At 42.1% G+C, this 12,160-nt stretch overlaps 1 protein-coding gene across 1 annotated transcript in view; it reads left to right on the top strand.

Annotated features, from left to right (window-relative positions):
* Positions 1-201: 201 nt before the first annotated feature.
* Positions 202-12,160, top strand: part of ZCWPW2 (zinc finger CW-type and PWWP domain containing 2) — a 124,918-nt gene continuing 112,959 nt past the window's right edge. Inside the window, 4 exon segments of the mRNA XM_043509000.1 lie at positions 202-7,748; positions 7,751-7,885; positions 7,888-7,987; positions 8,608-8,624. Coding sequence (XP_043364935.1) covers positions 7,727-7,748; positions 7,751-7,885; positions 7,888-7,987; positions 8,608-8,624 — 274 coding nt within the window. The 5' untranslated portion in view covers positions 202-7,726.

Here is a 12,160-nt window from a genome sequence, read left to right as displayed (position 1 = left end):
GAACCAGATAACTGAAACAATAGAAGCCAAAAAACGGGCACATTGCAAGGCTTGAGTAGAAGCCGAAGCGTGCCCCAAAGAGTTTCCCTGGAGACTGATATACAAAATTTCAGGGGTAGGGTATTGGTTGGTGGAGGAGCTTGCATTGCATGAGAGAAGCAGACAGAGATGGAGTAAAGAAGCCTATATCTGGTCAAAGAAGCCCTGGTAGCAAGACCCTAAGAAAAAAGCTACAAGAGAAAAAGCACTAGGGTAAAGTGCTGTCTGAAAGAGGCTTAGTTTTCTGTCTCAGAGTTACATCTCCTGCTGTTTGATTTTTACTGTGTTCAAAGAAACAGGACTTTGTAAATAAAGAAGATTGCCTCAAAGAACTACCTGACTAGGAGCTTGCTCAAGGCAATCTGCTACCCTAGACAGCAATTCAGTATGCCATTCCCCATGCCACTCAAATTTGGCCAGTTGGCTGCCCTTCTTCTGTCACAAGAGAAAGGCAGCTGGGCCAAGTCGGCTGCCTTTGGCAGCTGCTTGTGGCTGGAAGACCTCTGACTTGATTCCACCCTGATTGCCTCCTCCTAATGGAAACAACCTGCTAGATCCTGAAAATTAGCTCACCTTTCAGGTCAAAACAGGATTACCACAGTGCTGCAGGCTGGGTAGGCTAGTAGAACACAACCAGGTGAGCTTCCTGGCAGGGGAGGTGCCCTACGCACGTAAGCGCCCCCAAGAAGAAGCTGCTTGTTTTGTGTGCCCTTAAAGGTCCTGTTCTGCTTTGTGCCTTAGGACTCTTGCGCAGGTCCCATCCGAAGCTTGTCTTGCCGGAGCTGAAGGCCAGTCAGGCCTAGGTAGGACAGTGGGATCAGCGCTAGAGATTTCAGGTTCTTCCAGCTTGGCGTGTATGGGAGCTGCAGGGACGCGGCGGCGGGTTTCTCCCGCTATCTCCCGGAGGAAAACTCCTGAAGCCGCTGGGTGGTTACAGCGGGAATGAAACGCCGCCGGGGGGGGCGGACGCACGGGCAGGAGGCGGCGATTCCCGCCAGGGCGGGAGGGGGCGCTCGGCTCGGCTCGGCTCGGCTCGCTGCTTCTACTGGGCAGGCCGCTGGCTGAAGAAGCGGGAGCAGGGAGCGACGCGCTCGCCGCCTTAGAGTTGCCTGGCCGCCCACGCGGAGTCTCGCGGCCTGCGCCGCCCTTCTCCCGCGCGCCGTGGATGCCCGCTCGGGCTACAGTCAGCGCGCGCTGCCTAGCTGAAGCCCTGGCCAGAAATTCCGTTGGTCGGTTTGCCCTTTGGGCTTGAGTCCGGCGCCCCCTCCCGGCTCCTTTTTCGGCGAGTCACACCAACGTCCCCCCCCCCCCCGTGCCGGGGGCTGTGTGGGGGTGAGCGGTGGGACTGTGGGGGCCGTACGCTATGGGGGTGACTGGTGGAGCAGAGGCCGCATGGTATGAGGGTGGCAATGGGAGGCAGGCAGTGTGTAGGGCAGTGGCAGGTGGGTGGACCCCGTGGTAGTCCCTGCGGGGTGGGCGCTGGTTTGGGGGGAGGAGGCTCGGGCTGGGCAGAGCTGAGTGACGGGGGCGCACGGGTGGAATGGGCTGGGCAAGAGGCGAACGTGTGTGCAGCAGGGGGGAGGTGACCCACGAAGACGCAGCGAATCGCCCTTTGCCCCCACGCGTTTTCATCCAGTCTAGGTGTCTGTGCGGGTCTTATGAGTCCGCTAAGTTGCACAGACACAAAATTTGACGCTTACTTCTGACGACTTCCCACGGCTTCTTCTCGAGAACGACGTGCCATCTAATGGATCGTATACCGTATGTTTAATAGTAGCGCTGCTGCTTGGAAGTGGCAGATTGCAGAGAGTGGTTGTTTCATGTCTAAGTCTAAAATAAAGGGAAGAAGATATTCCGTTGATTATAATGGAACAGTGCATCTTTATGGTACTTTTAAAAACTCCGTTCCCTACCACCTCATAACTAAACAATTACATTTCTTACAGGGCTATCTCTAGGTGTTTTGCTGGCCAGGGAGGAAAACGTTTTCAGCACCACCCTAGGGCCCCCATCCTGGGAGCAACAGAGCAAAGAAAAAAACAAAACCAGCCAGACAATCAGCAATGGCACAGCAAAACAAAACAACCCCCCAAAAAGCCCAACAACAAAAGCTGAACAGCACAATGGTGTGGTGCTGCCCTAGAAAAAGGTGGTGCTCGGGGCCCACACCCTGCTTGACTGCCTCTAAACTGATAGTTATTTCTTGGGGAACTCATTGCCCCATTGAAATTAATAGCAAAACTCCCACTGACTTCGTTCCTTGTAGTAGTCACAATCCAAAGTTCTGAAAATATTGTTTTGAACATGTCAGCAAAATTGAATGAACGTTGTTGTGAATTAAAATACGTGGCTTTTTAAAATAGTGAAGAGACCATGTATAGAAAATTTCAGTCTAAACACTTAAAGTATGGCAAACTTATAAACTTGAAAACAGGGGTGTATAGTTAGAAGCATTAGCTTTATTATACAGATTGCTACAGACTCTTACATTATAGTATTTCCTAATTGGGAATATTAAGCAGCCTGTTTGTAGCTTTGTCTTTTGGCGCATTAGATTCAAAATCAGAAAAGAATGGCAGTGTAGTTGCTATCATTGTCTTGCAAGTGGAGAGTTTAACTTCAACCATCTGATGGGATTTAATAGGCAAGGCTGTTGTCTGTATTTGGTAAATCTCATTATTCCTTTTAAACAGACATGCCTATTCCTACAATTGAAGGTAGGTTCATGCTGAAACAAGTGTTAATTATAGAACACTTTTACTTTGTTCTTTGTATTTTGAAATATAAAACATTAGTAATTAGCACCTATGCATCTGTCTGTAGTATAAAATTATTTATTCATACTCGAAACGTTTTACTAACAATTTTTATTACTTGCAGCACAACATTTACATTCACGAGTTTTGACTAGATATCATGCTATAGCAGACTGGAAAAATGTTTTCTACTTTGAGAGTTTGTGCAATTCTGTCTTCATGCAACACCACAGTAATACAAAGGAGTGAAGAATTCTACTTTCACACAGAGACATCTGATTTATTAATTAGAGAGATACAGAATAGGAATATCGTTGAAACCCAGATTGATTTAGGGAATTTTACAAGTATGGCAGTTTTTACAGGCGATGATCTGGAAAGATTCTTGCAAATTAAATTTTCATAAGTTTTTATGATACCAGCAGATAAGCATGGAATGTGTGGGCTTCTGCACCAAATTAATCCAGCGGTAAACCTTGTGCTAAAGAAAATTCAGTCTTTTTGGAGGAAATAGTACTCTGAAAAATAAATTAGAGCTAGACAACAAAACACACAGGGTTCATAAGGCATTACAGTATTTCCACCCTGCAATTAGTATTCATGCTTATTATTATTATTGTACTTAGGGCAGTGGCTTTTGAATACAAAGATTTTAGCAGAAATTAAGATCTGATTCTGCACCATTGAAGTCAATGTGAGTTGTCAGTGTGGTCCCTTACTTAACATTCTGCTTTGTCTTGCCTCAATTTTCCTTCTTTCTCTCTGTGTCCATCAGTTTTTCTGTGTAGTGCAAAAGTGGGACGAGAAGGAAGATAGGCATTTGAATTTTGGTTCAATACAATAATTAGACAAATAGTCAGTTTAGTACTTTTAAGGATTTAATTTTTTTAAAAGAATGTGTGTGTGTTTTCTTGCCCTCCTTTGTCTTTAACCAGTTAGATGATGAGCTGTTGCAGGCAGAAACCTAGCTTATTTGATGCCTGTAAACCATCTGTCAGAGTTTTGGATGTGTGTTCTGTGTAAGCAATATGAATCACAAATTAGATAAACTAATATTACCCCTCACAAGATGGTAGGTAGCTTTGGCTCCATTTTTTAGGCAAATAATATGTCTTTTAAAGGTATTGCCATCTTTTTACAATTACTAGAATTTCTTTAAGGAAATCTTAAAATAGAGGTGATGCAGAAAAGTGTAACAACCTTCTTTGGCAAATTATTCTATTGTTTGACTGACCTCACTGTCAGAATTTTTTTCTGCTGTCTAATTACATTTGTTTTTTCTTAAAACAGTACCCTTATTTACTTAAGTAATTATTTTTTTCTTTTATGATAGTTATATCAACTGCAGTCATTTTATCTCTCATTTTTTCTCTTAAGCTGTCTTTTTTTTTAGGTCATACACTCTGAGCCTTTCAGCATTTTTTGTGGTTGCTCTTGTCGTTTCCAGCAGCAAATTACTCTCTAATAACATGCACACACAAATAAGGTGCCCTTCTTTAACATGATAGTTAAATTCCCAGAATTTGATAAGTGTAACATCCTGAACCAACAGCATTGTCTTTACTTAGGTCTAATGCTCTAAATCAATCAGTGTCCAAATCTACCTATTCAGCAGGCCAAATATAGAACAAGAGCTCGTCTTTCACTTATCTGAGTACTTAGACTTTGAAATTTAGCTCACTTTTCAGCCACAGGGCTCAAATTTACTTGCCCAAATTTAGGCTGTTCCCACTTTGTATCTCGTACTGAGTTTTTCCTTTGTCACAAAACGTAGGTGAAGTCTTACGGATGGCTGAATGGAAGAAGAATTTCAGATATTCTGGGGGGCACTGTTCTGCCTCTTTCCATAAGTTTCCTCTTGGTGCCATGATAGCAGTTGACTTGTGCTACTCAGCAAATGACATCCCTTTTTCTGCCCTGGCAGCTCCAACTGGCCTGTTTCTCCCTTTCTTAATCGGCAGACTCCAGTTAGGTGATACAAGATTTTGTTGACTTTAACTCCTCAGAGGGCAATCCTCATTAACCATTCTTGTCTACTTTGCAGTGATCAAATTCTTGAATCAGTTTCTCAGTTGATTCTAGGTACTGATGGGTCCTCAGAAGAGGGGACTTGTAAGCTGTTCTTTGGAATAGACACGTTATGAACTTTGGCAGGCAATGTGTGCCTGCTCCTGCTGCTTAAACACCTCCCCTTTCAGGGAGCAGAGAGCTTGGTTCCCCAATAATAAATATCAAGAGAGGCACGTGGCTCATGCTAGATCTCACAAGGAGGATAAGGCCCACCACCCCAGGAAGTATAGACAGGAGAGTAAGGAAGCCACCATCTCCTCCACAGCTGGACCTGGAAGAAGGTTGGTCTCTGGAGGGGCCCCTCATCCTGAGGAATGAATTGATAAAGACAAAAAATAATAATCCTGATTGGTGCTTCTTGAGTTTTAACATATCCTGATTGACCTGATTTTGGTCCTTTCTTGTTGTTTGAAGTGTCTCTGCCGCCTCTTGCCATGAGAAAAGCGCGGTGAAAACTTTGACATCTTCGCTAACCTGACATTATATGCACAAGGATCTTTTGCCTATCTGAGAAGAGAGTAATTTAAGCTGAAATAATATCACCACCGTTCATTATATAACTGGCTTTAACAGTGCTTTTTTCCTCCACTTAAGTTTTCTTTTTTGGTTTAACAAAATCAAAAACTTTGTAAGTAAGCTAAGAACATTTTCGTTGCAACCATGTTAATTCTTCCATCATTCAAAAAACAAAATTGCATTTGTAACTTGCAGTTTTCCTACACGCTTGAATTCATGAAGTAGAAGGTTGTTACTCAGTGTTAACCTTAGCCAGTGAAATGGACAGGAGATCAAATGTGTTTACTATGGAATGCCCAGGGAATCACAACTATAATATTCAAAAATAAGGGTGGATCAGAGTCAAATCATGAACCTTAGCCTTCTCTGAATTAATTTAGGAATATACAGTCTAAGTACGACTATGGAACAACAGCTAAGTTGAACTAGCAGTCTTGCTCTTTTAAAGCTTCAAATTCTTTGTAGAGATCTTTGAAAGGTGATCAAGAAAGCTGTCAGCATCATGGTGTTGCCTTCTTATTCTCCAGTCTATAGTTTTTTATGTTCTTACAAGCTAGTAAGAGAAGAGATGTTGTCTGCCTTCTCCAAAGGAAAAGAAGAAATGGATGAGGTCTGAGGAACTTGCTCTTTTTCAGGCTCATTTCACTTGAAAAGTAGGACAAGTTCTGTCAAAAATCTTCCAACTATCTTCCCAGTCAAACCATTCTATTGAAGAATTCCATGGCTGGGCCTCTGGGCTCCTACCTTTGTAGCTCAAAAGTAGAGTCAACATTATGTATTTCTCATCAACACGACCTCTGTTTTTGGTTTCTATTTTGTTTAGAATGTCCTGGGAATTTCAGTGTTTCCTCCAAAAATACACAAGTGAAAATCAGTGTAAAAATTAGCTTCACAGTGTTTGGGGTAAATATTGAGATTAATATTTTGGGACAAGAGGACAGAAAAGAGCAACAGAGAGGAAAGTAAGAATATTGAAAATAAAAGCAGTTTAATGCTGTGGTTTATTTCTGGCACTGTGTATTAACAATAGGTATACATATGTGCATGCATGTGTCTATATCTTCCCCTCCATTGCCTTACGTTTGACAGACAGCCTTTAAATTTACACTTAGACTAATTATTATTAACATAAGCACATCCCATAATTAATGTATGGATTTTCTTAACATAATCGGGATTTTTATGAACTTGAAATGGTATAAAATGCAGGTGCACAATCAATAAAAACTGACTAATACCCTTTGTAAAACCTGAGCGTTTTTCAGTTAAAAACTGAAACAAGGGCCTTACTCATTGAACATCTGGGTACTTCAAGTGATATGAGAGGCTTTAGGCTTTATTCTAGTTCAAAGACACATCCTGACTCCTCCGATTCTTTTTAGTGCCTAGCTTTGGAGCAGGTATCTCAAGCCAAGAAAATCAACTTCTTTTCTACTGACTATAGCAGAATAAGATTTCTCTTCCTACTACTTCCTGATAAGATGATAGGACCTTCCGACCCATAATCAATCTACAAGTGCTGAACAAAATGTATCTGGAGGATCTGATTTGATTTGAGATTTTCAGTATTTCTTTTTTGTGAGCATTGATGTGCTCCAAAGGTCTTCTCATAATACACATTCCATGTGACTGAGAGATGGTCTTTTTGTGCTTCTCACTAGGAACCGACATTTCCAATTCTGCACTCTGCCTCTGGACTGGCCTCTGGTCCGTAGGTCAGGCATCATAATAATTCTGTATGTTAAAAGTATTTTTTTCTTTCAATAAAAGATAAAAAGAAACCATAAAAAGTGTATGCTGCATCTGGTTAGTAAAGGAGGTGTGTTCATTCATGTATCTTTATAATACTAATTTTCTTACAGGATGGATGTGCTTTCAGGCAAAAGCATATTTCAACCGGTCTTTTTTAAGAAAACCCACCTCATGTTTATTATGTTTACTTCAGAATGTTTCCTTTGCAGGATGGTGAAGAGGAGATGTACAATCAGAAAGAAATATATTTGGTTTGGTCATCCTCTTTTTCTCCTTATTACTTCCTTGTCTTTATCCTTGCTTCCTTATCTTAAGCCTTAGATGTTTATTAATGGAGAAGGAAGCAGTGGGGTTAACTTTGTCTTTTGGCCTCTGTGTTTACTAGTAGATGGAGACAGAGTGCTGTTTGTTCAGAATGTTTCCTTCCTTGAATGGGAAAAGGACAACTCTGGAAAAAGTTTATTTTTCTTCATGAGTTGTTAGTTTATTTTGTTTTGTACTGATCTGTATAATTTTTTTTCTTTTACATTTCAGAATAAATAAAATTACCAAAATTGATCCTTAGAAGACTGGAAAAATCTGGAGGTTTTGCTATGGATACTATAAATGAAAACCATTTTATCTAGACAAAGTGTGGGTTCAATGTGAGATTGGCAGTTGTTTGAAGTGGAGACTGCTATCAAGTGATGATGCTGCACAAGTTGATCACAGTGAGCCATGGTACTGTTATATGAATACTGACCCATGGTTTAATATTGTTGTGTTTCTGAAGAATATTTTCCTGAAGAGTCTGAGTTTAATAAAAAGGGATTGAAATACGTCTACTCAGACATTCCTATAGGAAGTCTAGTTTTGTGAAAATGCGCGTTGGCCAAGGTAGGTTAAAATTGTTGTAAGACATCTGTTCATTTGTAAGGTGCACTTAATTTAAGTTCAGTTCTCCTTTGAAAATAAAAAGGGGTAGAAATATAATTTATGGTTTCTCAGTGACTTGCAGATCTAATGTTCTCAGTTTATAGGTAAGATGATTTTTTTACCCCTAATAGTGAGACCTACAAACACTACTTGGATTTTGAGAAGCAATCTGGGTTCTTTCCTTTTTTTTATTCATAAGCAAAGTAGCTATGGGGGAAAAAAGTCCTCCATTTACATCTGTTCAATTTTATAGTTGTAAATTATGCACTCAATGGCACCTGTGTAACCCCATTGCATTCAGTAGGTTTGCACAAGTGTAACTGATTAGCACTTAGTAAACAATATTGTAGATGATGGACAAGGAGAATAGAATTTAGCTTACTCTCTCTCTTAGCTCTGTTGGCTTTGTATGGCTAATAGGAGTAAGAAAAATATCTAGTAAAACCTGTTCTTTTTACTTAAAGTAACTAGTATCTCGAAATATGCCCCCCTCAAAAAAAAAAAAAAAACCAAAGAAACCAACAACCAGATGTGCCATTTTTGCACAGTCCATTCTTAGAATAAAAATGACGGTTTGTTTATTATCAGGACTTTGGTTTTTACCAGTTTTTGATGTTATCAATTTTTAAAGTTACTTCCTTGCTAAAAATGTATTACGGGTAACAGTTTTAGTATCATTAAAAATGGACTCAATACTACAGCTCACAGAATGGAAATAATGATTCACCCCTACCCTTTTCTCAATAAACAAGCAACAGTTCCAATATATGCTGTCCTCTTTTGTTGCTGCTTCATCCAGATTTTCTCCTTTACAGTAAGTAGCAGCAGTCTCCACTCCTCGCCTTTGTATTTGATGAAAAGAAAAAAAAAATCAGAGGTAGCAAGCCTAGAAAGTGTAGATAATGTAGGGAGTGTAGATTGCAGGGTAGATAAAAATCTCGATCTTTTTAAAAAAAATTCAATTTTTTTTTAAATTTAAATCAGATTTTTTGATCAAGTGCTTTTTGAGGGGAAAAAACCTATCTAAATGTAGTTTTAATTAAGATACATTATAGTTCAAAGATATCTCATCATGGAATAGGGATTATAAATTCTAATTCTATAGTGTGAGACAATATATTCATGTCATGTTTAAGAAAAGTTTTGCAAGTGAGTTCCAATAGTTCATGGATTAGGGACCAATTTTATGGGGTTCCAGGGGCTTCTGTATAAATTATTTAGGTTTATCTATCTATTTATCTATCCATCCAGTGGGGCTCAGTGTAGAACAGAGGTGGGCAAACTTTTTGGCCCGTGGGCCAAATTGGGGTTGCACAACTGTATGGAGGGCTGGGTAGGGAAGTCTGTGCCTCGGGAAACAGCCTGGCCCCCGCCCCCATCCACCCCCTCTCACTTCCCTCCTCCCTCAAAACCCCCGACCATCCAACCCCCACCCACTTCTTGATGCCTGACCGCCCTCTCCCAGGACCGCACCCCCTAGCCAACCCCCCCTCCCCAGTTCCCTGTCTGCCACGACTGCTATCCACACCCCCGCCCCTAACTGCCCCTTGGGATCCCACCCCTATCCAACTGCCCCTGCCCCGTCCCCTGACTGACCCCCCCCGAACCTCCGCCCCATCCAGCCTCTCCCTGCCCCCCTACCGTGCCAGAGCCAGCAACACTACCGCACTGCCTGACAGGAGCGGCGGGCCAGAGTATGGCTGCAAGGAAGGGGCCGGGAACTAGCCTGCCTGGCCAGGAGCTGAGGGGCCGGGCAGGACGGTCCTGCGGGTCGCTGTAGTTTGCCCACCTCTGGTCTAGAAGATACACCATCACAGACGCTTAGTTTTGCAATTCTCAAACTGTGGATTTGTGTCTTCAGAGAGAGCATGTTTGTTAACAGCAAAAATGTTTTAAAAAAATAGAGGTGAGAAATAACAGACCTCAACCCTATTGCAAATCCCTCTGCAAATTTGTGTACACAGAGTCAATTCCTTACCTCTCTCTAAAAGTGCAGAGTTTCAAAAAATTCAATGAATAGAAGATTGTTGGGGGCGGAATAGATCTGGACAAGGAGAAGAAATCTGTAGATAGATGTGAGAAGGGAGGGACAGGCAGTAGAAACAAAAGTCAAACAGTTCGTTGGAGCAGCATATTCCAGAAGTCTTGAGGTCTTTCTGAGTGTGTAGCCTTCAATGATTTGAGATCTACCATGCCATTCTCTCACGAGCAGGGAAAACCTGTAATGGCAGCAAGCTGTAAAAGAGACCCAGTTTGGGAAGGTCTCTATCTCTGAGTTGTGAAGAATATGTATTAAGGTTATAATAACCAACAAGAATGTACTTTAATGTAGAAATCCATGATTAAATCAAGTCTTCCTGACTAGTGATTTAAATCATGATTTAAATCAATTCGATTTAAATCAAATCCACCCTGGTAGATTGCCATAGTAGCTAGCTTTTTGATGCACTTTCTATAAACTTGCTGTAAGTTACTGTAGTCCAAGAACAGAACCCCAAAAATGACCATGATTTTCACACACACACACACACAAGGTGCTAGAAAGACCATAAGACCTTAGAGTTACATAAACTTTGATAATCACAAAGGCCCCCTTCAGGCCCCCAAGGTAGCGGTTCTGACTGCCAGTCCATTGTCTGAATGAACACCCTTATTAAAAGTGAGTTTTAACAAAAGTGTCCAGGTTTTCTGTCCCACACAAGATTGTCGGAGCTGCTGCTGTTCATTACTTAACCAAGAATGTGTGACGTACGGGCTTACACTGTACAAGGAGAATGCTTGAAATGTAAGATCTTTAGAGAAAGAGATGACTTAGATGACTGCTTCTCTTCTGAGATTTAAAGCTGAAAGAAGCTGTCAAGAACTATCTTAATACTACAACCATGAAAATTTGAAGAAGGCCTTCCTAAGACGTTACTAAGGACACTAAACCCTGGTCTACCCTAGGAGTTGAGGTCTAATTTAGCAGCGTTAAATCAATTTAAACCTGCAGCCATCCACACGACGAAGCCCTTTTTTTGACTTCAAGGGCTCTTAAAATTGATTTCCTTACTCCACCCCTGACAAGGGGATTAGCGCTGAAATTGACCTTGCCCGGTCAAATTTGTGTGGTACTGTGGACGCAATTAGACAGTATTGACAGCAATCCCAGAGTGCTCCATTGTGACCGCTCTGGACAGCACTCTCAACTCAGGTGCACTGGCCAGAACTGAAGGGAGGAGGGGAGGGTGGTTCACTTACAGGAAAGTAGAGTGAACCAAGGGGTGGAGGGTTTCGTCAAGGAGAAACAAACAGAACTTTCACACCATAGCCTGGCCAGTCATGAAACTGGTTTTCAAAGAAAAGGCCTGCGAACTTTTGAATTTCAGTTTCCTGTTTGGCCAGTGTGGCAAGCTGCAGGTGAGTGCAGAGCTCATCAGCAGAGGTGACCATGATGGAGTCCCAGAATCACAAAAGAGCTCCAGCATGGAGGTACGGGATCCGATCGCTGTATGGGGAGAGGAATCTGTGCTGTCAGAACTACGTTCCAGTTTTTGAAATGCCAAAACATTTTGTCAAAATCTTCCAGGGTATGAAGTACAGAGGCCATAACAGGGACCCAAAGCAGTGCTGCGTGAAACTTAAGGAGCTGAGGCAAGCCTACCAGAAAACCAGAGTGGCAAATGGCCACTCCGGGTCAGAGCCCAAAACATGCCACTTCTATGATGAGCTTCATGCCATTTTAGGGGGTTCAGCCCCCACTAACCCAGCCATGTTGTTTGACTCCTTTAATGAAAATGGAGGCAACACGGAAGCAGCTTTTGGGGACGAGGAAGATAGCTCACAGCAAGCAAGCGGAGAAATCAGTTTTCCTGACAGCCAGGAACTGTTTCTCACCCTGGACCTGGAGCCAGTACCCCCACGACCCGCCAGGTGGAGAAGAAACCTCTGGTGAGTGTATCTTTTTAAAATAGTATACATGGTTTAAAAGCAAGCATGTTTTAATGATTAATTTGCCCTGGCATTTGCGGCTCTCCTGGATGTATTCCCAAAGCCTTTGCAAAAGGTTTCTGGGGAGGGCAGCCTTATTCCGTCCACCATGGTAGGACACTTTACCACTCCAGGCCAGTAGC

Source organism: Dermochelys coriacea, chromosome 2, assembly GCF_009764565.3.
Source record: "Dermochelys coriacea isolate rDerCor1 chromosome 2, rDerCor1.pri.v4, whole genome shotgun sequence".
NCBI classification, from domain to species: domain Eukaryota; kingdom Metazoa; phylum Chordata; order Testudines; family Dermochelyidae; genus Dermochelys; species Dermochelys coriacea.
Note: the sequence above shows the minus strand (reverse complement) of the source record. Positions and strands in the feature narration are given on the sequence as shown.